This window comes from Cebus imitator, unplaced genomic scaffold, assembly GCF_001604975.1.
Source record: "Cebus imitator isolate Cc_AM_T3 unplaced genomic scaffold, Cebus_imitator-1.0 Scaffold384, whole genome shotgun sequence".
Classification (NCBI taxonomy): Eukaryota; Metazoa; Chordata; class Mammalia; order Primates; family Cebidae; genus Cebus; species Cebus imitator.
Genome location: NW_016107699.1, coordinates 1,261,214 through 1,286,004, shown reverse-complemented (window position 1 = coordinate 1,286,004; position 24,791 = coordinate 1,261,214). Strand labels below are relative to the sequence as shown.

At 62.6% G+C, this 24,791-nt stretch overlaps 2 protein-coding genes across 2 annotated transcripts in view; one reads left to right on the top strand and one right to left on the bottom strand.

Annotated features, from left to right (window-relative positions):
* Positions 1-1,706: 1,706 nt before the first annotated feature.
* Positions 1,707-18,011, bottom strand: DUSP8 (dual specificity phosphatase 8). The gene is made up of 7 exons (XM_017507757.2): positions 17,896-18,011; positions 11,606-11,945; positions 9,886-10,024; positions 4,382-4,548; positions 3,650-3,809; positions 3,332-3,455; positions 1,707-3,117 (listed from the first exon to the last, which is right to left on the bottom strand). The coding sequence occupies exons 2-7, from the start codon at positions 11,834-11,836 to the stop codon at positions 2,073-2,075; spliced, it is 1,866 nt and encodes a 621-aa protein (XP_017363246.1). The 5' UTR covers positions 11,837-11,945; positions 17,896-18,011; the 3' UTR covers positions 1,707-2,072.
* Positions 18,012-18,310: 299 nt separating this feature from the next.
* The window catches only part of LOC119468126 (basic proline-rich protein-like), a 28,395-nt gene continuing 21,914 nt past the window's right edge, over positions 18,311-24,791 (top strand). Inside the window, exons 1-2 of the mRNA XM_037731151.1 lie at positions 18,311-18,317; positions 18,407-19,081. Coding sequence (XP_037587079.1) covers positions 18,311-18,317; positions 18,407-19,071 — 672 coding nt within the window. The 3' untranslated portion in view covers positions 19,072-19,081. The remainder of the gene's footprint in view (positions 18,318-18,406; positions 19,082-24,791) is intronic.

Below are 24,791 nucleotides of genomic sequence, written 5' to 3'. Positions count from 1 at the left end.
GCAGTGGCCAGGCAGGAGGGGCGGGAGAGGCTTGGGGAGGACTCCGGGCCCAGGTGGGAGAAAGCCACCAGGGTGGGGCCCTGGCCTGCCTCCTGAAGCACTGGAGGTGGCAGTGGCTGAGACAGGACCTTCTTCCCCACCCTGGCCGCTCACTTTGGGGTGACCAGTGCCTCAAGAGCAGGAGCAGAGATGGACTGAGACAGACAGATCCCCCATGCCCTGGAGAAGGGATGAGGGGAGGGGAGGAGGGGGCCCAACCAGTGGCCCCAGACTACTGTCTCCCAGACAGCATAGGGGTTGGGGGGCAAGAATTGGGAGCCAGTGCATCCTCCACACCCAGGGTCACCTCAGAAACCCAACGCAACAGACAGACGGGAGGCAAATTTACATAATTAATAATAATAATTAACCAATAACAATAAATACTTAAACCTCTAATCCATAGATTGCAAATACAACAATGATAGCTTATTTTCTTGGGGAACAGGAGTGGGTGGGGACAGAGGGAACAGGACTTTTGCTGAAAGGAGGGATGACAGGAACACAGGGCTATGGGTGAAAAAAAGAACAAATAGAAGAAACAGCAGAGAGGGTGGCTGGGCAGGGCGGGGTGGGCACCTCCCTGGCCCTGCTCCAGGACTCCTGACTGGGTCCTGCCTGGACCACCCCTCCTGCCCAAAGAGACCCTAGGGTATCTGAAGGGCAGGGGTCCCAATGGCCTGAGAGGGTATGTGGCAGGGGCAGCCGGCTGACCCACCTGGGCCCAAAAGCCACCTGTGTTTGGGGGCCGGCATGCCGCCTAGAAGATACCGGAGAGCGCCCTGCGGAAGGGTGCAAGGGAGTTTCTCTCCTGAGAGGCCCCCATGGGGCTCAGGGCAGACAAGGGGGCACGGCCTGCGCCTGCTGGCATCAGGGGCTTTATCAGGCCTACTGGAAGTATGGGGACTGGGCCGGCACCGACTCACCCCGTGCCAGGCGTCACCTGCTCATGTAACCCCCAGCCTGCAGGTGCACACCTGAATTCCGAGTCCTGCCTGGGGCCTTGCTAGGTGGGGACCGGCCTGGAACAGGACCCTCAGCCTACCCCCTCCTCATACCTAGGGGCCCAGGGCTCCCTGCCCAGTACACCCAGCACAGGCTAGCCGGGACCTTCCTGCCTGATCCCGAGGCCAAGATCCTCTCCTGCAGTGGTGCTGCCCTCCCCGGCAGGCAGCTCTGGGGCATGGGCAAGGGAGAGGGAAGGGCAGCAGCCCTCTGGGAATGGCCTTTCTGGGCCACCCTGTGGCTGGACCAGGGCTCTGGCAGGAGTGAGGGCATGAACACCCACATCCTCCATAGCCTCCACCTCATCTGATGCTCCAGACGCCTGGCCCCAAGCCCCTACACACATACTGTTCTGTTCCTCAGCCCCTCTGAACACGCTGGTACCACGAGGCCCAATGCCCGTCCACCCCCGGCAGCTCTGGGGCAGCTCTGGGCAACGGGCAGCCAGGTGCCCTCCCTGCCACCAAGATTTGGCGCCTGGAGTTGGTGGAGGGCTGGCCACGCTTCTCTGGGGCACATCAGCTCCTGCTCCCCAAACCTATGGCTTTGGTGCAGAGCCCGAGGCAGGCATAGAGAAGGGAGAGAGCAGAGGAGGTGGGTGGGGAAAGAAGGGGGGTTCTGCGGCTCAGTTTGTGGCAAAGAAGTTTTTTTTTTTTTTCCTTTTTTTCATCTTTTTCTTATGTAAAAAGTGCACGAAAGCTCGGCAGCCTTTGCAAAGGTCAGCAGTGTTTCCTGGGGCGGGGGAACTGGGGGGGCCCCAGGCCTGGCACCCAGCTTGCGACTGAAGGTGGCCTCGTATTGCTTAGAAACGTGTGTTTCAGTTTAAATACCAGACAGTAAAAATAGAGCTCGAGGACCACCCGCGCTGTTGCCAAATCATTGCCAGAATGAACAGCTTAAATAAATAAAAAATCGAAATATTTACTTCTCGATAAAAATCGCAGTAAAACCATTTACCTTTCTTTGCATTATATATAATATATATGTATAACGGGCCCGGCTGCGGGCGCTGGGACCCCGCGGAGGGGTCAGGACACCTGGATGACCTCCACGCTGCCCGAGAAGCTCGCCTGCTTGCCCAGGGCGGCCAGCTCCTCGCCGCGCGCGCGCCCCTCCACCATGCCCTCCTCGAACTCCATCTGGCAGCTGCGGCGCTTGAACTGCGTCGTCTCCGGGACCGGCTCGTCGGGCCAGCCCGTCCGCGCGTCCCGGGGCTCGGCCCTTGCCACCTCCCGCCGCCGCAGGTCGCCGCCGCTGCTGCCGCCCGGTCCCGGCGCGCCCGCCCGGCTGAAGGGCGCAAACCGCGCGCCGCCCGCTCCCTGCGCGCCCTCGGGGCTGAAGCACCACGGCCCGTCGGGTGACGGCGTGCCCGGGGAGTCGAGCGGCGGCGCCCAGGCCCCGGGGCCGGCTGGCTGGCCGGGGCCGGGCAGCCCGGGCGCTGACAGGGCCGAGAGGCCGTGCCGCGGAGTCTGCCGGGCCGCGTCGCCGAAGTTCAGGCCCAGGCCGTGCGCGGGGGAGCGCGCGGGGGAGCCGGCTGGGGGCCGGGGCCGCCGGCGGGGCCGCGGGCGCGCCTCGGGCGCGGAGTCCGGGCTGTCCGGGCTGGGCGAGGGCAGGCCCAGCGCGGCCCCCGACGGGCTGTCCAACTTGCAGAGCTTCGGGGCCTCGCCGGGGTCGGGGGGCCCGGGGCCATCGGGGCGCCGGCTGGGCGCGTAGGCCGACTTGATGTCCAGCGAGAAGGAGCGCTTGAGGCGGTTGGTGTCCTGCAGGCGGTCGGAGGAGAGGTGCAGGCCGCGCAGGCCCTGCTGCAGCGCGCTGGTGGCGGGGACCGTCGGGGGCTCCCCGCCCGCGCTCGGGCCGCCCTCCCTGGCGGTGGCAGCGCTTTCTGAGGTAGGTGGTGGCAGCCGCGGCAGCGGGGCCCCGGGCGCGGGGCTGGGCGGAGGCTCCGGCGTCCCCGCCGGGGTGCCCGGGTCGCCCTGCAGGGCGGCCAGCAGCTTCAGGCTGCGCTCGTACTCCAGCAGCTGGCCCAGGAAGTTGAAGTTGGGCGAGATGGACGGGCGCCGGTCCTTCACGAACCTGTGGGAGAGGAGGCTCAGCTCCAGGCGCCCCCGGGGCCAGGCTGCCCACGTGACGCACCCGCGGGCGAGCTCGTGTGCGCCGGGCTGGTCTCAGACCCCCTTCCGTTGCGGGGGGTCCTGGAAGGTGGGGCCCTTCTGGCGCAAGCGAGCAGCTGGGGGAAGGAGACGACCGACGCTATGAGCCACAGATGTGTGGCTGGGGAAGGCGGTACCTGTAGGCGTCGTCAGAGGACATGCCCATGGTCTTCATGATGTAGGCGATGGCGATGGTGGCGGAGCGGGAGATGCCGGCCAGACAGTGAACGATGACTTGGCAGCTGGACAGCTTGGCTTTATCTGGTCAGGTGGGCCATGGGGGCAGGTGAGGGCCCTGGGGGGCAGCTCCTCCCTGCCCCTGGTAGGATACCCCACCTTCCCGACTGCCAACCACCCAGGCTACTTCCGACGGACCCTTCCTGTGGCTGTGGCCACATCCGGTCCTAGCCTTCCTCCAACCAGGCCCTGCCCTCCACTGGCCGGCAGAGACTCACCGATGAACTCGATGGACTTGTCCAGCCAGGGCAGCAGCTTCTCACAGTAGTTGTCATTGATGGGGACCCGCATGAAGCGGCTCTCGCAGATGAAGTCTGGCTTGGGGCAGGAGTTGCTGGCGTTGAGGACGTAGCTTATTCCATTCTGCGTCATGAGATCCTGGAGGGACAGGAGGACAGGCTGGAAAGGGGTGGGAGCAGCTCTCCCTGCCCTGCGGTCAGGAGGGCCTTTAGAGTCCTGGGTGCTCCTGGGAGCCTTGGAATTTGTCCTGGATCCCAGTGTATCGGGGGTGGGCCCAGGAGGCCTCTCTGGTCTCCACCCTGGCATCCTGGGCCCGTGTGGGAGACGGGCAGGCTGGGCTCTGTCTGCAGGCCCTGCCCATGCCAGCAGTGGGCTCCCAGGAATGTTATGGTTGCCTGGGTGGTGGCTTTTACCCTTTTCACTTGTCACCATTTTTAAAACACAGGATTCTTTCAGAGCTGGCCAGGGGCCCAGTGACATCTGCAGCTTGGCATGCCAGCTCCCTGCTCCTCCCCTAGCCCTGCTATGGTCCTGCCGGGACATGGGTGAAAGCCTGGGGTCCTCCTGGCCCCCCCCATGCTTCTCGCACACCCAGCTCATGCACTGCCTTCAGCCCTTTCTCCCCTCGTCCCTACTCCGCTGCCAAGCTGGTTCTGGAGCTCCTGCCCTTTCCCACTGATTCCCCCCCCCCCACTCTGCTACACACACACCTTGTTGAGGACGTCTTTCTGCGAGCCCAGGTAGAGGTGAGGCAGGATGCGGGTCAGTCCCACGCTGGGCACGGGCAGGCAGGGCTGGGAGAGGCTCATGGGTAGCAGGGCAGCAGGCTTGCCCTCGCAGAGGCCGGGGAAGCAGGAGGAGAAGGTGGCGAAGCCCCCTGTGGGAGGAGGCGGCCTGTCAGGTGGGCTGAGAGAACCACCAGGGCACTCTGTCTGGGTAGGGCGCCCCGTCCGCCTAGGGCACCCCGTCTACTGCTGAGGATCAGTTACACCCAGCCCAGACCCGAGAGCTGGAGCCCAGCTGGCCAGCCTCTGGCCGAGCACCTGGTCTGGCTGCTGGAGGGCAGCTCTGGCGGTGGCAGGGGCGGGGGTGCTGCCACACATCCACAGCCCGGGCCCACGCCCACATTCCTCCTCACGCTAATGAAGGGCTGAGCCAGCTGAGGACGCAGCTGTGATGCCCATAAAGGTGGGGTTGAGGTGGCTGGCCAGCATGACACGCACTGGGCCTGGGCAGGGGCGGGCGCAGAGACCACAGGGGGCTCCCGCTGAGGGTGTGGGTCATGCACCCCAGAGGAGAGGCCCTTGCCAGCTCCTCCCCCCATACCCATGGCCTGGGGCCAGGCTGGGCCTTCCTCCTCCCCGGCGCTGATGCAATGCCTCCCTGCCTCCAGCTGGCTGGGAGCCCCATGCCCAGGCTTGGGTGCCAGGACCAGGAGGCCAGGGCTTCCAAGAGGCTGTCCCCTCCCCCTCCCCAGGCATGACATCACCCTGGCACAGCCCTCGGGGCATTTGCGTCTGGTTATGGCTCTACTCCACCAGGCAGGAAAGGGAGAAGAGTGGAGGAGCCCTGGGCACCGGGGGGCACTAAGGCAGGCAGGGGGCACTCGGGCAGGCAGGGGGCACCCACTGCACATGTGACCAGCGAGTCACCAGCCGCCTCCTTCCACACACATCCAAGTCCAAGGCACAGGCTAGTGGGAGGAACTCCTCTGCCCTCCATCGACTGGAAAGACCGGCGCGTGAATCCCTGGGACGTGTGACTCAGTGACCACGGGCAGTGCATGTCATGCCTCAGGTCTCCGCGTCCTCAGCCTGCCTGCTGCATGGCATTGTGCAGCTTCGAGAAGATACTGGGGACGAGGACGCACAGTGAGAATGGACCTGGCTGCCCCGACCTGGCTGAGGTGACCATCAACGCGGACCAGAAACTAGGCAGCACTCACCTGGTGGCCACCAGCTCTTGGAGGGTGAGGCCAGCACTGCCCAGCACCACCCCAGGGACACCTTCTGGGACATGAGCCCCCATGGCAAGCTGGCTCCTGTTGGTGCAGAACATGAGACCCTGGGCTAAGGCCTGCCCGATCCCCATGGAGGTGGCCGGGCTTTGAAGGGGGTGGCGCTCAGGGCTAGGGGAACTCAGAGCTGTTTTGCCCTGGTGTGCAGAAGAGGCTGGTGCCAGGGACCTGGATAACTCAGCATAGGGGAGTGTGTGCAAACCCCCAACCAGAATGCCTGCTGTGCCAGCTCCTCGTGTCCCCCAAAAAGACATGATGGTGGGGGCTGTGGAGACAGTGGAAGCTCCAGGCCGGGCGGGTTGAGGCAGCAGCCTTGGAGAAGCAGTCCCCTCCATGGGAACCTGCTGGCTGGACAGGGGGAAGCAGGTGACTTGTCACCAGTGATGCCCCAGCTTGCAGGTTCCCCTGAGCAGAGGCTGGGCCGTGGCTGGCTTCCGCTCACCGATCTGAGCCAGGGGAGCCCTGGATGTTCTTGATGTCCGGGAGGGCAGGGGCCGCAGTCTCTCTGCAGACTCGTCCCTGGTAGCTGCTGCCTCCCACCTCCCTGTGGCTCTCCCAGGGATCTTGGGCCCTACTCTCTGCTTTCTTCAGGGCCTGGCCAAAGGGAGTGGTGGTGGCAGTGGGATTCCATCAGAACCCTCCCTTCTCCCACAGGAGGGAAGGCAGGAATGTCTCTGGACAGGTGCAGGGACTCCCAGCTGTGGCAGCAATTCCCTGGGGAAGCTTCCCAGGACCTCCCCAGGCAGAGTGGGTAGCATGGATGCCCCCTACAGAGCCCACTGTGGACGCCAGGCCTAGCAGGGGCTGAGGCTCCAGGGATTTCAGAACCACCCAGGCTCTAGGGCGGCTGAGTGACAAGGGAGGGGCGTTGGAGTTCAGCGAGGGACCCTTTGTAGGTCCCAGCACGCTTTGGGCCTGGGGAGGCACCTCTATCCCCAGGCCTCCCCAAAGGCGCCTTCCCACTATCCCTGCTCCCTGACTCAGGGGTGTGAGGGGGGTTGCCTGCAGCTCGCCTGCTACTCACAGTGAAATCCCAGACTCGAATGAAAGCGTGTGTACCAGGACGCGTGCCTCTACCGAACCACCCGGCAGACCCCGCAAGTGCTTATGGCTGCAGTCACAGACATGCTTCTGCCTGCCACCTCCACGTCCCCCGGACTCCCCGCCGGGATGGGGCCCCCACCCCACCCACTTGCAGCGCAGCTCCCCAGCTGGGGTCCAAGGCCAACTGCAGGCCACTGCTTAAAGGGCCAGGCCCCTCTCCCCTCCCCTGCCGCTTTGCCCCCCAGCATCATGAGCAGCGCAGCTGGAGGTGGGGAAGAGGAGCAGCAAGGGGAGGTGGGGTTCACCGCAGTCCTGGGACCCCAGCACGGCCTCTCCTCCCCGCAACAGGGCACGTTTTGGGGAAGCAGGAAAACCCGCACTGTTGTGGGGAGGAGAGAGGGTTGGTCCTCACGCTCTGGCCTGTACTGTCCCTGCAAATGGACCAAGGAGCTGTCCTGCCTGTGCGGCGGGACCCCAGACTGTCCCTTCTCCTGGTAAGTGCGGCACCCCTGTCCCACTCACTATGTCACTTCCCACTCTCCCTGGTTCTTCCAGAGCCAGCCCAGAGTAGGGTCTGTGCCCACCTCAGGGTGGGAGGGGACCTGAGGGCACGACCCATGGGGGGCCATCCCGAGCTCGGGTCCTGCTTGGGTGTCGTCATGAGCCTCCTCTATACCATGGGGGCCGGGACTCCTTGGCAGCTGTGCTTCGGGAGGAAAGGGACAAGGACTGAGCCATGCAGGGCGGATGTCGGCACAGAAAGGCAGCTCAGAGGGTCCCGAGAGTCAGCGGGCACTGCCAGGCCCTAGGAGCACCCTCCTGGCAAACCCCAGCCCAAGCCTGGCCCCTCCCATGCCCACACCCATGCCCACCTCCGCACCCATGCTGTCCCACCCACCAGTGCTGGGTGAGGGCCCCAGCTGCCCACACCGTCCCCCCCAGCTCTGAGGGAAACAGGACCTTCCAGGCTGGGGACTTTCCTAGGATCCACCTAGGGGGAGGGGGCTGCCACTCTGGGACCCTTCTCAGCCTCACAGAAAGGCCTTCTGGTTCCCGTTCCTGGCTAGGGCAGCAAGCTGGCCCTCAGGAGGGGTCCTACTACACCGGGAAGCCTGTGAAAAGCTCCGAACTACTCTCTCTCCCCTCCCCTCCCCACCAGTTCAAATGAACCCAGGGGGTGAGGGTTGGATCAGAGTGTATCATCCTGTGGCTTCTGGTTCAGAGAATTCGCACATGTGCACACAAATCCCACAGCCCACCCAGACACGCACGGGCGAGTACATACACAAATACACCTACGTGTACATACATGCGTGCACACACACATGCTCTCATGTGCCCACGTACACACACATGCAGAGGCAGATGCTGATCACCAGACCCCCTCTGACCACGGCCACCCAGCAGCGCAGGGCGCTGGAGTCGCATGCAGACAGGTAGGGAGGGAGCCTGGCCTCAATGCTCCTACCATAGACACCAGACCACCCTTACACCTCCTGGGTGCCCTTTAGGTCCCAGGACATGGCATCTCGGGAGGTCCGCCTGGCCAAAGCGGCTGTCACCCCTCACCCCCCCACAGTCACCCTCAGGCTAGGTTGAAGGTCCCTCTCCCACTGGATGCAGGGCCAAGGGCCTGGTCTGGCCGCCCACTCCCCACCCCACCGTGCCTGCACCCCGCAGTACCCCACACCCTCTGCTTGCCTGCCACAGCCTGGTAGCAGAGGCTGGGTGGCAGAAGCCTGAACACAGATCCCAGCCCTGGGTGGGGGAGGGTGCAGGTCCCTGGGACAGGCCAGCTCCACCCGGCTCTGGGACCTGGGCAGACCCAAGGAGGTGGATTCTTCAGGCTCACTCTCAGCCACAGCCCAGGGGAGGAAAGCACCCTCAGAGATGACGAGTGTGTATGAGTGCATATGAGTGTGTATCTGTGTGTATGAGTGTATATGAGTGTGTATCTGTGTGTATGACTGTGTATGAGTGCATGAGTGCGTATGAGTGCATACGAGTGTGCATCTGTGTGTATGTGTATCTGTGTGTGTATGAGTGTATATGTGTGTATCTGTGTGTATGAGTGTATATGAGTGTGTATCTGTATGAGTGTACACGTGTGTGAGTGTGTATCTGTGTATACGAGTGTGTATCCGTATATTAGCATGTGTATACGTGTGTATTGTGTGTATGAGTGTGTACAAGTATATACGAGTATCAGTGTATATAAGTGTATATGAGTGTGTATCCGTATACTAGCATGTGTATACGTATCGTGTATGAGTGCATATGAGTATCTGTGTGTGTGTATCTGTGTGTGTGTGTATGTGTGCATCTGTGTATATGAGTGTGTGTATGTGTGTATAAGTATATACAAGTATCAGTGTGTATGAGTGTATACGAGTGTATCTGTATACTAGTGTGTATGAGTGTATACGTGTATCATGTGAGTGTGCATCTGTGTATGAGTATCTGTGCATATTAGTGTGTATGTGCATATGTGTGTATCTGTGTATACATGTGTGTATGAGTGTGCATCTGTGTGTATGTGTATACGAGTGTGTATCTGTGTATATGTGTGTATCTGTGTGTATGAGTGTATATGAGTGTGTATCTGTGTATATGAGTGTGTATGAGTATATATGTGTGTATCTGTGTATATGAATGTGTAGTGAGGTGGCTTCCCTGCATCCAGGGCTTGGGGCCGGCTGCCCAGGCAGCTTTTGGGCTACAGGAATCCCTGGCGGCTCTCTGCTGGGACCCAGGCAGCAGCCTTGATGCCAGGCAACCTGCACTCAGCTGGGTTTTCAGGGTGGGGAGACTTCCTCGCGACCCCATGGCTCCAACTGAGTTTCCAGAAGGTGGGGCCTCTGCCTCGGCTTCTGACAGGCGCTCTGGGAAGGGGAGCAGGGTCCCATGCCTGCAGGCCTCCCCCTACACCTCCGGAGCGGAGTTGTACTTTGGGGTTTCCTTCTGTGTTGAGGATAAACTCATATTGGTGGGTCCTGAAGTGTGGGGGTCCCGGGGAGAGGACGGTGGGGCCTCGAGAACCACAGATGTATGGGATTCCTCCTGTGCACAGCAGACGCTGGCCTCTCTGACGCCCCAGCCCCAGCCCCTGCTGACAGACCAAGAGCCTCAGGGAGGCGTGGGTCCCTGACTCACCTGTGAGGATGGCCACACTGTCGAAGCAGCCATCCAGCTTGCTCAGCAGGATGGAGAGGAAGCTGTCTGCGGCCAGCACACTGGCGTCCCGAGTGCTCTGGTCATAAACCACCACGTCCTGTGGCTCCGAGGCCTCCACCTGGGGGCCGTGGGGCACAGGTCAGCATGCCGCCCCCACCTATTGATGCCCTGGCCCTGTCCCAGCCACACTGGCCCAAGGGAATAGTGAGGGGTCGGATGATGGGAGGTGAAAGCGGTCACCCTGCTGCCTGGGGGGAGGGTAGGTGCAGTCACACACCTGACACACTCTCCTCCACCTGCCAGCGGCCAGGTGCACACACCCACGCCACACAGCAGCCACGGGGGCAGGGAGGGGCGGGCTCCTGCAGCTGGGCCCCCATGCCATGCACATGGGAGAAGGGGACGGACGCTCTGGCCAGGCCCGTGTCGAGGGTCTCCTCGACACAGGTGAGTGCGATGGGAGCTCAGGACAGGACCTGGCTGGCTCCTTGGGCGGTGGAGGGAAACGGAGGCTCAGCCCATTTCAGGGATTCTAGAGGCGGTACCTTCAGGTGTGGGCTCTCAGTGGGGCTGACTCTGGAGCCAGCGATTCTGCTCTCCACCCTCTCCCCTCCCCAACCCCCAGCGGAGAAACAGAGGACTGTGGCAGGACCCCAGGCCCCTGCACCAATTCCGGAGGCAGCGGCTGGAACTGGGTTCCTCCTGTCCTCCTCCCCTGCCCCGAGGGCCAGCCCAGATGTTGAGTGGCTTTTGCTCAGACAGCACCGGTGCCCCCGCCCGGCGAGCACACTCAGCCCTTAAGCCAGCTGAGCTGCCAGCCCCAGGCTGGCTGACGTCACCGGCAGCCAATGGGATCGCGCTCTGCCGGGAGTCCTCACTGGGGGTCATTAATCACCGGATTCCCCTTGTTGGAAGCCAAAGGGAGCCAACGCTGGCCTTGGGGCAGGCGGACTCCTGGCCAGTGGCTCTCTCACTTGCGTCCTCCCATGCCCCAGCTCCGAAGGGGGCCTATCAGTGACCCAGACCCCTCTCAAAGCCTCCAGGATTGACGGCTTGTCACCCTCGTCCCCCTGTGAGGCAGTCGGAGGAGGAGGTGCCGCTACGTTCACAAGTCAACAGCCCAGCCCGTCCCTCCCCAGCTGCACCTGATAGTCCTGAGGGAACTAGCTGTCCTTCCCCAGAGGGACGTTCCTGGGGGGTCACAGAGAGAATTCTGGGTCCCTGAATACTCGGGGCTAGGGGGAGCTGTGGGATGGGGACATGCTGCTCATGTGTGCCTTTTGACCGACCGCCCCTCCTGTCCTCACAGCAGTCGGAGTGGACGACACAGCTGTCCCTCTCCCGAGTGGGCGTCTGGGCTGCCCCACCCCTGTGTGTTCACACCTGGCTATTCTGTTCACTGCTCCTCTCTATGAGCCTGGGCCGGTCCCAGCCACATAGTCCTGTCTGCGTGAGGAGGGCCAGCACCTCTGTGCAGGTACTGAGTGAGGAGGACTTGGGGGGTGGGGGGATCCTAAGCAGGGACAGCAGGCAGCGATGAAATGCAAGTGCCAGAGGGGACTGCCCCACGCGCCCCTGGCTGTGACCCCAAGGAGCCCAGTTTGGGCTGGAGGGCAGAGGAGGGAGGCTGCCCGAGCTGAGGATTCCTTGGCCGTGGGCTCTGGAGGTGGCGCAGGCCGGCGGGCAGAGGGCTGGGTACCTGGCTGCGTGTGGCCGGCTGGATGAGCTCCGCGATGGTCACCTTGCCCTGCTGCAGCCGCCGCTTCACCAGCTTGGAGCAGCAGATGTTGACGGAGCTCAGCACATGCCAGCTGTTGTATTCCACGAAGGAGCGGCTGTCGATGACCAGCGGTCCCCCAGGCCCGCCCCGCAGCAGGCTGGCCAGCTTCTTGGCGTCCATCACCTTCCTCGGGAGCCGGTCCCCGGCCATGGTGGGGCAGTGGGTGGTGGGGAGGGTGACCCCTGGAGTGAGGAGGGGCTGTTCCGATGGCCCAGGGTGTGGCCTCACGCTGGGTGTGACCTAGCACATGGTGCTGGACCTGCAGGGACAGGGGGATGGTCAGCTGCGTTGCAGGCTCCCCCGTCGCACCCAGAAGCTCCCAGGACAGGCCGGAGCTGGGACCCCAGCCCGCCAGGACATCTGAGCCCAAAATGTGCCTGTGGGACCTTCCTCCCTCCGGAGAGACCCTGTCCAGGTCACAAGGCCAGCTCTCAGCAGGATGCAGCAAGGCAGAAGGGGGCAAATGAGCCCACAGCACGGGACTGGGCTGGCGGGCAGGACGAGGCCAGGGGTCCTTCCTTTGCGCCCTGGAGTTCATGGACACTTATGCATTCCAGAACACTCCATCTCATCCCTGGGATGCAGGCGTCTCCCTGCTCTGACCTCTGCATCTTCCCCACCACAGGACCCCCAGCAAGTCAGGGGTCCAGACGGCACCTCACCCTCCCTCATGGCCCAGCCCTCTGCCCTCCTCCAGGCTCCCTGTCCTCACACCTGCCCCTCCCTCCCTCAGCACAGCCCTGGGGAGTCCAATCCCCAGAGCCGGGACTGCAGGGTGGCTCCCTAAGCCGATAATCCAGCCCCTGGCGGATGGTGGCCTGGGGGCTGTCTCAGCCCCAGTGGGCTCCCAGGGCAGCTGGATGGCAGGCAGGGTGCAGGAGAGCCTTGGGCACAGAGGCACGGCTCCTTTGCCACTGCTGCCGTACTGGCCTGCAGGCCGAGGCCTAGTGCACGCCATGTGCCTGCTAGGGGTGAGTGCCTGGCTCCTGCAGGGGTATGTCATACCCACAGAGTGTCCCTCCTTCAGCAGAGCCTGGGGCCTGGGGGGGCCCTTCAGGGGCTGCTGGAGCCCAAGATGGGGGGGCAGCCCTAGCAGGAAGGTCAGTGTCAGGGACCCGAAGGTGCCAGACCCTTGGCATGGCCTGCAAAGTCCTCAGACTGAAGGGCGGGCAGGCGGAGGAGGCGTGTCTGGGGATGGGGTCTCCAGAAGCCCCTCCTGCAGGCTTGGTGACAAATCTCTGTCACTGCCCCACTTCGGGGCCCATCTCTCCGTCACTTGCCAGGACTGGCCTTCCTCTGGGTCCACTTTAGACTCACAGTCCCTAGGAGGCACATGGAGTAAGGACGATGAGTTTGCTTTAACTATGGGGAAACTGAGGTTTAGGGCAGGGGTGGAACCCACCCCAGGCTACACAGATGGGCGCTGGGTGTCCCTGCAAGGCCATCTTCTCGGTGCCCCCACAGCTGCCTGTCAGTGAGGAAGTTTGCTCCACCCAGCTCAGGGGCGAGGGGAGCTGGGAGGGAGACGCAGCCCAGGCCCTGCGTAGAGCGGGCTCCGGTGGGCAGAGCGGGCTCTGGTGGGCAGGAGCAGGTTCCGGTGGGCAGAGGGGGCTCCGGTGGGCAGGGCGGGCTCCGGTGGGCAGAGGGCTCTCAGCAAGCCAGGCCCCCAACCACAGCTACAGGGGGCACTGGGGGGAGGTGCCCTGAGGACACCCATCACTGCAAATGGGCTGGGGACAGTGGCCACCACCGTTTCTGTACTCTCCGGGTCAGTTCCCAGGCCGGAGGGCCGGGGGCTGTTAGGAAAGTTCACAGAGCAGCAGGTGCAAGGCCCGTGTGGACCGTGTCCCTGGCCCAGCCTGAATCCAGCCTGAGGGGCAGGTCCCAGCCCCTCCCTGCCCAGGAGCCCCAGCTGCCCTCATTCTCCTCCGGACGCTTCACACTCAGCCCCTGCCAGGCCTCTCCCGCCTTTCCCAGGCCCAGGCATCTGTGTGTTCCCAGCACCCCTGCTGCCACCAGAGCCCAGGGAAACACCTGCCTTAGCTGACCCCGCAGCTGACACCTGGGCCTGCGGTGGCACCTGGTCAGCGGGGCTTCGGGAACCCACTAGGACCCTGCTCCCCGGCCTGCGCTCCAGCCTCCACCACAGGGTGCCCTCCCCAGGGCCACACCTGCTGCCTCTTCTGAGTTCTACCCAAGTCTTACACAGGTGGCAACATGCAAGGGCCCAGATGTGTGGTCCTGGGGAGGCAGTGGCTTTAGGTGCCCCGTACAACACCCAAGGGCCCAGCTCAGAGGCTTAGGACCCTGAGAAGGCCAGAGGGGCAGAGACACTTGGGGGTCCTTCTAGGAGCACCCCTGGCCTCAATGTCCTCATCCGTTTAGTGGGGGTGGATTCTCTCTCACTGAAAACAACAGAAGCAAATACTCCTCCCCCCACCAACCTCTCCCCCACCCCCCCACCATGCAGGGAGGAGGCCAGGTGTGAGGAGAGGCCCCTGCCCTCCCTGCAGCCAGGGCCTGGCCATCATACAGCCTTGAGTCCTGATACCACCAGGAGGTGGAGAGGGGCACCCGCACCACAGACAGCCAGGCCTGAGCCCCAGAGGGAGCAGACGGAGGGGCAAGTCCGGCTGCAGGGAGGTGGGTGGGCAGGGGTCGGAGGGCCAGGAGGATGGGTGGGCAGGGGTCGGAGGGCCGGGAGGATGGGTGGGCAGGGGCCGCAGGGGTGGGAGGATGGGTCTGGCCTTTACCTGGGCCTGCCCCACCTCCCAAGTAACAAGTAACCCCAAGCTGGAGCTGGGCTGTCACCGGCAACAGTATTGTTATTTGCAGCCGAAGGGGACTCATTAGCAAGTTAGCACCTCCATCGTCGCCATGGCAACAGCAGAGGTGCCAGGCAACCGCTGCTCCTGCGGCAGCCGCCACCATAGAGCAGGCTCCTCTGCAGAGTGGGCATGTGCCCCTCCCTTCGCTCCCACCCACCCCAGCAGGTTTCTGGCAGTCCAGAGCCCAGTGGGGTGGGTTCCCCAGCCCCTCCGCTCCTCTGCCCTTCCTGGTCCTAACCTTCCTGTGCACGCTTGGTGCCTGCCGTGCCCAGGCTCACTCCCTGGAGGCCTTCTCTGTACTTGGAAGGGCTGACCGAGTGGCCCTCCTTCAGGAAGCCTCCGTGCCATGCTGGCCTCTGGGAGAGCATCCTCACCTACAGGGTCTCTGGACATACAGCTCCCGGGGGAAGGTCCCTCACCTCTGGCTCCCCAGATGCTAAGGATCAGGGCCCAGCTATGCCAGGGATGAGGCAGGTTGGGTGGGGCGGGGAGCGGAGACACTAGGGACAGCCTGGTGCAGATCAGTGGGGCCAGCACTGGCCACGTGGGAACAGAGGAAAGGAAACATGGATGTTGGTTCTGTGTCTCTCCTTTCCCCACCCCACATCCCAAGCCCTCCTGAGCACCTGTGGCCCTGCTATTCCAGGGCCTATGTGTTAGGTGGTGAGAGCCATGGCTGACGGGATGTCCGCCCCCCAACCCCTGGCACAGCCCCATATATCCTCTTCAAAGGTCTTTGAGCCCAGGAGGAAGTTTCCAAGCCCAAAGTCAGAAGGAGGCTCCTCCCAGGCCCACACCTTCCAGGAGGCAGCGGGCAGCCGCCCTGCCCTGGGACACAGCAGCCTGACTCCAGTGCGGCGTGCACACTGTCCTCTGTGTGTGCCAGAACACACCCATTTGCACACCCACTCCAAACACGGCTGGTGCTCCCAGCTTACCCACAATGCACCTGCCTGTGTGCAAGCACCCACGTGAGAATGTGCGCACACGCACGTGGTGCTGCGCACGCACCACAGTCCACGCACAACCTTGCCCTCTGCATGCAGACTTCCGGGAACCCCAGGACCCCAGTGCCCCAGGGGTCAGCTTGACTCCTCACGAAAGAGAGCTCCCACACCTGAGGCCCCCACGCAGCACATCCCTGACCCTGAGCACAGATGGGACCAGGGAGTCCTGGGCCATCCCCAACTCCCCACTGACAGCATCCTCACCAGGTTACCTTCTGCTCGGCACCTAGAGACAGGGAATTCACTACCTTCAGAGACGGCTGCCAGGACTGTCAACCATGGGGAGATGGGACCATGCCTCCCCCTCACACCCAGGCAGGCCCTCGGAGCTGTCTGGCTCATTGGCTCAGGGCGCCTCTGGAGGCAGAAGTCATGCTGAGAAGGCTGGGGAGAGACTGGTGGTGCCTCTGGGAGGCAGGGGCCCTGCACTCTCACAGGTCAGGTCTGCCCTCACTGGGCTCCCCCAAACACCCTCATCCCTGCATCCCCTCAACTCTCTGGGTTAGTGCTGCAGGACTCAAGCTGCCTTCCCTCTGCTCCACTGGGCCAACGGCAAGGCCAGGCAGAGCCACCCTGGCCTGGGAAGCTGTGGACCTGGGAGAAAGTGGGGTGGGCTGGAGGTTGCCTGCAATCCCAGGAACAGGGTCTGAGCTTGGCACAGGGGACTGTGACAGCTGACCCTCAGAGCCGGACAATCCAGGTTCCCTCCCTTCCCACCGGGCCTGTGCCCCTGCTCCCAATCACTGTGCCACACGAGAAACACCGGGACAAGCCTGGGGCTTCCACAGGTCACAGCGCTGAGCAACTCAGGCAGAAGGGGCGTCAGCCCGTGCAGTTCTCATGGCCGGAGTCCAACCATCTCTCTCTCGCCCTGGGTCTGCCCCCTTCCCCGCCTTCTGCAAGAAGTGACTCCTAGGTCTCTCCAGTCCCCGGCCGATGCCCCTTCGAGGAGGCGCCTGTCCAGTAGTAGCCTCTAGGCCCTGACTTCAGCCCCAGTCTGAGGAGACAGGAGTTCTGGAGTAGAGACTGGCTCTAAACGTCTTTCAGCATCTCTGTTCCCGGGACTTTATTCCCAGAAGCCTCCCGGAGGAGGGAGGGCACCAGAGGAACAGAACCTGCCTGGCAACATGCCCAGAAACACTCGTGCAGCCCCAGGCTGGCTGCAGCAGGAGGTATTTCAGTGAGACCTCAGGATGAACTGCCAGCTTGTCACATGACCTGCCATTCGCATCCAGTGCTTATTAGCAGTGAATGCATGGCACTGTCCTCAAGGTGCAGGGCTCAGCCTGGGGTACTACAGCCACCCCTGGACCCCCCCAGGTGCAACAGTGTCTGAGACTGAGTTGGGCCAGGAGGGAGGCAAGGGAGAGGGCAGGGGCCTGGACCTCCACTCAGACCCCTTGCAGGGGCACAAAAGGAGCTTCCCCGGCCTGCAGCAAGCACCCCACCCCCACCCCAGGCCGCACCGCAAGAGCACTGCGGAGCCACGCTGCCTCCTCCACCCCCTCCTCCATCCCGCGGCGTCCCCGCCCCCCATCATGCAGCACCAGGGCCCCTTCTGCCCCCAGCAGAGGCCGGTACACCCAGGAGCAGGGAGTCGGAGGCAGATTCTCCCGGACGGGGTGACCTGGTGGGGGCTGGGCCTATTGTCACCCTCCCCCTTCCAGGCCAGACTCTCAGGTACCCCCACCTGGCCCGCTCCGCATCCCCGCCCGGCAGCAGGGCCTGGCGAGGCGGCTGCAGCAGCCTGGCTGTGCCAGCCCCTCCCCCAGCGCCAAGGCGGCCTCTGCACCAGGCGGAAGGACGCGGGGGCTTCATCCCGCAGGGCCGGTTGGGCACCCCGGGGTAGGGGCTCGGGGCGGCCTGGACGTTCGGGAGGATGGATCTGCAGCCCTCCCCCCGACAGCGGGCGGCCCCTTCCGGGGTGTCCCAGGCCAGAGGCCGCCGCGTCCCTCCCACGGCCCAGGCTCCGCACCTCCCGGGTCGGCTCAGGGCCGGGGTCCGCCCGCTCCGGCTCTGCCCCCCGCGGGGGAGCCGTTCGGGGCGTCGGGGGCTCTCGCGGGGGCTCGCATGGATCCGCGCTGGATCGCAAGTGGCCCCGGAGGGTCCCTGACGTGCGTCCCCCGCCCTCCCCACCCGGAGACTGAGCTGCGCGGAGAAGGGCGGCCGCGCGGCAGGCGGGCGTGGGCTGGGCCGGGGTCCTCCGGGCGCTGCGGGGAAGGGCCTCGCTGTCCCGGGCGCCTCCGGGGCCGCCGCCTCCTTCTCCCGGGCGCCCGCCGGGTGCAGCCGTCCCCAGCGCCCCTGGGCCGGGCTGGTGAACCACGACCCGGTCCCCGCCGGCGCCCGCCCCCGCCCCCGCCCCCGCCCCACTCACCTCGCTGGCGCTCGCCTCGGGGGCACTCCGGGGGCCCGCGCCGCGCTCAGGGCGCCCGCTCGGCTGCGCCGTCCATGGGCCCGGCGGGGGCCCGCGCAGCCGGGGCAGGGGCCGGGGGAGCGCGCGGGCCGCGTCGCCGTCGCCGCCGCCGCCGCCGCCAACGCCGCGGGGAGCGCTCGCTCGGGCCGGGGCGCGCGCACTGCGGGCGGGCACGCGCGCAAGCGGCGCGCATCCCAGCCCCGCGGCTCGGCGGGCGCGGCCGGGCGGTTCCGGCGCGGCTCGGGCTCGGGCCCCGGCGTCCGGCGTCCGGCGGGGCGGGGGGCGCCGGGGGGGCCGCGGAGCCGGCTGGGCCGCCGCGCTCGGCCGCGAGTGACAGGCCCGGGGCGGAGGGCGGGGCGGCCGCGGGGATGAGGTCATGCCGAGCGAAAAAAGCCCCTGACGTCACCTGTATCCAATCAGCGCGCGCGGCTCGGGGGCAGGTGACGTCAGCGGAGCCCGGGCTCGGGGTGAGGACAGGAGGCGGCGGCCGCGGGGGGGTGCGGGTCGGGTCGCGCCGCCGCCGCCGCCGCCTTCCGCCCTCCGCGCTCACCCCGGGACCGGCTCTTAAAGGGGCCACCGGCGCCCGGGCCCGGTGCGCGCGGACCCCGCCTCCAGGAAGCCCTCCCGGCCCCGCGTTCTGCGTTCCCCGGGGACCCCCGCCGCGCCGCACAGACCCCTGGCGGTCCCGCCAAGCGGCCCCGGGCGCGAAGTCCTCTCTCCGGCCCGCTCCCCCCTCCGCCCAGTCTTTGTTGGCGCGGGGCCGCCGCCGGGAGCCCTCCCCAGACCCGCGCTGTCGCCCCTCGCGTCCCGGGCGCATGTTTTACCTGCAGCGGCTGCGCTCGCCCCGCCGCGACCCCCGCAGGACGGAGCCGGAGACCCCTGACTCGGTCGGACCCCGGACGCTGTGATCACCGACTAGCCGCCCGCCTCGGGCCACACATCCACGAACTCCAGGGGGGGCTCCCCAAGACGACGCTGCCCCTCCAGGACACCCGGCCCTCCCGCTTCCGTGGAAAGCCTCCCAGACGACCTCCGTGCGAGCTGCTGAGTGGCCGCTCCCCGCCGACCGCTGTGGGAACAGCTCCGCGCGCGCGGCGGGGACGCGGCGAGTCCGGGGCAGGAAGAACGCGCGCGTAATTGCACCTTGGTAGGTGCTGGGCGGGAGCGACGGGGTCAGACTCGCGCTGGACGGGAAGGGCGGGCGGAGGCCTCGCTGTCCTCGAGGAAGGGGACAAAGACCCCTGCCCGGGAGCCAAGGAGCCTGGGAGCCTTTGAAGGTAATGATTTTTTTTTTGGGGGGGGTGACCAGACACCCCAGACATTTCTAAAAGGCCCCCTTCCCGCTGCCGGGTGGAGAGGGAGAGTGCGGGTGGTCCGCCTTCTGCCTGGGCCTCGCAGGGTCACCCCGCGGCTGTGAGAGGCCTCGGCCGCTGGTTGAATGAGGGGCCACAGAAAATGAAGCTGGCGCGACGACCGCAGAACTCTCGGTGGGCACCCAGGACCCCAGAGCTCGGGGTGCGAAGGCGATTCAGGCTGGGGGTGGGGAGGATTGTGGGCAGCAGGGGGTGCTGAGCGGGGCTCCGGGTCCCCGGTTTCCATACCCAGTCTCCCTGCAGGCCTCAGAGCTGAGCACACAGCTGGCGATTAATAAGTGCTTACAGCTCCCTCCCTGGCTAGCCTGAGGGGACCGGGCAGTTGCCCGTGTGGGGTGGGGGTGGCGGTGGCGTGCGTTCCCGGCGCAGAGTTGGCACACAGGACAAACAAATGCCTTGGCGGGCATGGGGCTGTCCCAGAAGGAAGCCCTGGGAGCCCAGGGGTGATTGGGGTTGGGGCTGTGCCCCAAAGCGGAGGGCCCTGCGAGAAGGGAGGTCCTGGCTGGAGGGGACCCCTGGGCTGGAGCTGCGGGACCCCGATGCGGGTCCTGGTGAGTGGGGGTGAGGGCCGCAGGCTTGCTGGGTTTGAAAAGCGGGAGAGGCTTGGCCCTGGGAGGGGGCAGGACGATTCAGGCCGAGACCCGGAGGGGGCCGGGTGGCCACAGGGAGCGAATGAGGTCCCTGAGGAAGTAGTCGCAGGCTTGGAAGGGCCTGGGACCGCATGCGTGGAGGTTGTTGGTTAGATAGAGAGGCTGTCTTTTGGGGGAAAGCCTCACCTGGCTTGCTCCCCCTGCAAGGCCTAGGTGAGCCTAATGGGGAAGGGACCGGTGCATCTGCTGCCCAGCTGGGATGTGGCCCGCATCTGCCTGTGGCCTGGGAGTGCCCATTGTCCCCTAAGAGCTCTGGTTATACCCTGGGCAGCTCCTGGCCAGGCTGGAGCAGGTGGCAGGCAGCGAGCTTGAATCCCTCCTGGAGGCTCCCAGGGGGTGGCTTGGCGGGGAACGCAGCTTCCCCTGGAGTGCCTGGGCTGTCCCTGGGGAGGGGAGCGCCCTTGGGCGCGATTGTTATAATCCTCCTGGTCATTTTCGTGCAAATAAGCAGTGAGAATCTTAGGTTCTGCCCCCAACCAGGGGGGAGGGTTGGGGAGGTGGCGCCCTGGAGAGGACTGGCTGTGGCTTTTCTGCGGCCCCGCTGCTTGGATCCTTGTGCCCTTTGCACCCGGCAGGGGCCGGCGGGCTGGGCGGGCTGGGCGCGTGCCTGGGGTGGGCGCAGGGGCCTGCGTGCCCCGACCGGCTCAGCTCAGTTCAGCTCGGCTGCCGCACCGACTCCCAGCACAGGTGTGGACGTGGGTGGCAGGCGCGACCCACGGAGGGGGCTTTGGTGTCAGTCCCGACCCGGGCCTATAGACGCCGCCTCGGGTCTCCGAGGCTAGGGAGGCCAGGGAGGCAACAAGGCCGCAGCGAGGGTCCTGGCGGGGCCCAGCAGCCTCGCGCAGGACGCGCGTTCGGGGCCGGACGGGTGGGGTCTGAGCGGGACCGGCCCGGCGGTTCGCGCGCGCCCTCTGCCGTCCGCAGGCTCGCCGCCAGGAGGACGCCCAAGGTCGTTTCCCGAAGCATCCTTATGCGGGAGGAGCGCTGGGCTCACTTTGTCGCTGATGCGCATGTAATTGTTTCAGCTAATTATGTACAGCAAACCTCCGTGCCATGGCTTTCCCAGCCTTTTTAAAGTCAAGGCATAGTTAAGTCAATAAAATGCCCATCCCAGCTGTTCAAGTAGGCTTTTTTCCAGTTATTTCTTTAAAAACCTTATTTTTTTATTGTGGTAAAATACAACAGCATACGGTTACATGCCACGTACCATATGAATTATTTTCAAGTGAATTTATCAGCATTAAGTACATTCACGTTGCTGTGTGAGCATCACCACCACCCATCTCTGGAGCTCTTCATCTTGCAAAATTGGAACTCTGTGCTTATTAGACAGGGTTAGTTATTAGTTCCCAACCCCCGCTCCGTAGCGTTTGGCACCCATTATTCAAGTAAATGGCATTCTTGTCATCCAGGCTGGAGTGCGATGGCGTGATCTCAGCTCACTGCGACCTCCATCTCCAGGTTCAAGCCATTCTCCTGCCTCAGCCTCCTAAGTAGCTGGAATTACAGGCATGTGACACCACGCCCAGCTAAATTTTGCATTTTTAGTAGAGACGGAGTTTTGCTGTGTTGGTTAGGCTGGTCTTGAACTCCTGACCTCAAGTGATTCTCCCACCTCGGCCTTCCAAAGTGCTGGGATTACAGGCATGAACCACCACGCCTGGCCAGTAGATGGGTTTTGACAACTGTGTATACAGTTTTATTACCACCATAATGACACCTAGAAACTTTGTTACTCAAGGAAGTTCCCTGGTGCCCCATCCTCACCCTCTGACCTGTTGCCGTCAGTTACTGCCATCTGTTCCTGTACTTCATAGAAATGGAAACATACAGTGAGTGGACTTTTGCCCTGGCATCTTTCACTCAAGGAAATTCCAGACAGTCTCTCTGTCGCCAGGCTGGAATGCAGTGGTGTGATCTCGGCTCACCGCAACCTCTGCCTCCTGGCTTCAAGCGATTCTGCAGCCTCAGCCGCCTGAGTAGCTGGGATTACAGGTGCCCACCACCACGCCAGCCTAATTTTTGTATTTTTTAGTAGAGATGGGGTTTCATCACGTTGGGCAGGCTGGCCTCGAACTCCTGACCTCAAGTGATCCACCCGCCTCAGCCTCCCAAAGTGCTTGGATTACAGGCGTGAGCCGCCAGGCCCGGCCTTAAGGAAATACCTTTCAGATTCATCCATATTGCTGCTTTCTCACAACCTGATAATAAATATCTCTGTGGTACTGTATTTTATGGGTGTACAGCGATAGTTGAACCAATTCTTTATGTTTTACATGTTAGGTTAGTTTCATATTTGGGCTGTAAAAAACTGCAGTGGGTCGCATCCTATGATATATGCTTTAAAAAAAAAAAAAAAAGGATACAGGGTCTCACGATTTTATCCAGGCTGGACTGAACTTCTCACGGGCTCAAGCGATCCTCCTGCATCAGGCTCTCAAGTAGCTGGGATTACAGGCATGTTCCACCACACCCAACTCCTACGTGTTTTTAACACACTTTTCAGATTACTTTTCTTTCTTTCCTCCCGCCCTCTCTCCCCTATTTCCTTTCTTCCATGATTCCATCCTTCCTGTCTTCCTTTTCTCTCTTGACAGGAGCTCACTCTGTCACCCAGGCCGGAGTGCGCTGGTCGGAACATGGCCCACTGCAGCCTCAACCTCCTGAGCTCAGCGGATCCTCCCATCCCAGCCTCCTGAGTAGCTGGGTCTACGGAAGTGTGCCACCATGTCTAGCTAATTAAAAAAAATTTTTTTTGGCCAGGTCTAGTGGTCTGTATGCCTGCAATCATAGCTACTTGGGAGGCTGAGGCACAAGAATCGCTTGAACCCAGGAGGGGGTTGCAATGAGCTAAGATCGTGTCACTGCACTCCAGCCTGGGGGACAGAGTGAGACTCCATCTCAAAAAAAATTTTATTTATTTATTTATTTTTTTGTAGAGATGAGGTCTCGCTATGTCACCGAGGCTGGTCTTAAACTCCTGGGCCTAAGCAATCCTCCTGTCTCGGCCTTCCAAAATGCTGGGATTACGGGATTCTTTTCTTCCCTAAGTTTTTTTGAGATGGAGTTTTGTTCTTGTTGCCCAGGCTGGAGTGCACTGATGCAGTCTCGGCTCACTGCAACCTCTGCCTCCTAGGTTCAAGTGATTCTCCTGCCTCAGCCTCCCAAGTAGCTGGGATTATAAGCATGTGCTAAGATGTCCAGCTAATTTTTGTATTTTTAGTAGAGATGGGGTTTTGCCATGTTGATCAGGCTGGTCTCGAACTCCTGACCTCAGATGATCTGCCCACCTTGGCCTCCCAAAATGCTGGGATTACAGGCATGAGCTACTGCACTCAGCCTCTCGTTTTTTATTATGACATTTTAAAAGTTAAATGTGCAGTCCGGGCGTGGTGGCTCAAGCCTGTAATCCCAGCACTTTGGGAGGCCGAGGCGGGTGGATCACGGGGTCAAGAGATCGAGACCATCCTGGTCAACATGGTGAAACCCCGTCTCTACTAAAAATACAAAAAATTAGCTGGGCATGGTGGCGCGTGTCTGTAATCCCAGCTACTCAGGAGGCTGAGGCAGGAGAATTGCCTGAACCCAGGAGGCGGAGGTTGCGGTGAGCCGAGATCGCGCCATTGCACTCCAGCCTGGGTAACAAGAGCGAACCATCTCAAAAAAAAAAAAAAAAAAAGTTAAATGTGCATAGAGAGCAATATAACACATACCTACCTGCTAGACTAAGCAATCTCAGCATTTTTCTGTTTTTGCTTCAGGTGAAGAAAACAACAGTGTGGAAGCACGTGAAACCCCCGTCCCACCTCCTCCCCTCTTGCCAGAGGCCGCCGCAGCCAAGGTTGGTGAAGGTCTTCCCAGTGCTGTCTTCCTAGCTTCGCTGCTTATATGAGTCCCCAGGTACAACAGGTAGCTTAATTTTGTGTGTTTTCAGCTGTTCACATATGAGTGTCATAGGGCACCTGTGCTTTTTCCATTTCATTTTTCGCCATGCAGCCTACTTAATTTTTTATGCAAATGAGTTCTTTTGTTTTAGCCGCCCTGCGGGCTTCTGTTGTGTGAACAGACTGTTTAGCTGGGGTGGGTATCATTAGCTTTGCAGTTTGGGCTCCATGAGGCTGTGCGGTCGTGAACATGCTGGTAGCTGTCTTCCAGCGCCCCGCCCCCGCCAGCAGCTTCAGCATGGCATGGGACGGTGTCAGGTACTCAGAATCTTGACCCTGGCCCAACCCCAAGCCTGCTGAGCCAGAACCTGGTTTTCGTTTGTTGGTTTTGAGACAGGGTCTTCTGCAGCCCAGGCTGGAGTGCGGTGATGTGAACTTGGCTCACTGCAACCTCCACAAGCCCAGGGCATGTGCCACCATGTCGTTTCTGTAGTTTTCGGTAGAGACAGTGTCTTGCCATGTTGCCCAGGCTGGTCTGGACTCCTGCAATCAAACGATCCTCCCACCTCGGCCTCCCAAAGTGCTGGGATTATAGGCATGTGCCACCGTGCCTGGCTTCAGAACCTGTGTGTTAACAGGTGCAGGAGATCTGTAGGTGCATTCCAGTTTTGTTTTGTTTTTGAGACATTGTCTCACTCTGTCACCAGGCGCCAGGCTGGAATGCAGTGGCACGGTCTCGGCTCACTGCAACCTCAGCCTCCCGGGTTCAAGCAATTCTCCTGCCTCAGCCTCCCGAGTAGCTGGGACTACAGGTGTGCGCCACCATGCCCAGCTAATTTTTGTATTGTTTTTAAGAGAGATGGAGTTTCACCATGTTGGCCAGGATGGTCTCAATCTCTTGACCTCGTGATCCACCTGCCTCGGCCTCCCAAAGTGCTGGGATTACAGGC

Bases quoted from the DNA above. Each gene is read 5' to 3' on its own strand.
- DUSP8 (XM_017507757.2), bottom strand. From the start codon at position 11,836: ATGGCCGGGGACCGGCTCCCGAGGAAGGTGATGGACGCCAAGAAGCTG. The intron at 4,549-9,885 runs GTGAGTCAGGGA...CTCCTCCCACAG, and splicing joins CAGTGTGGCCATCCTCACAG to GGGGCTTCGCCACCTTCTCC. The intron at 3,810-4,381 runs GTGTGTGTGTAG...CTGTCCCTCCAG, and splicing joins AGAAAGACGTCCTCAACAAG to GATCTCATGACGCAGAATGG.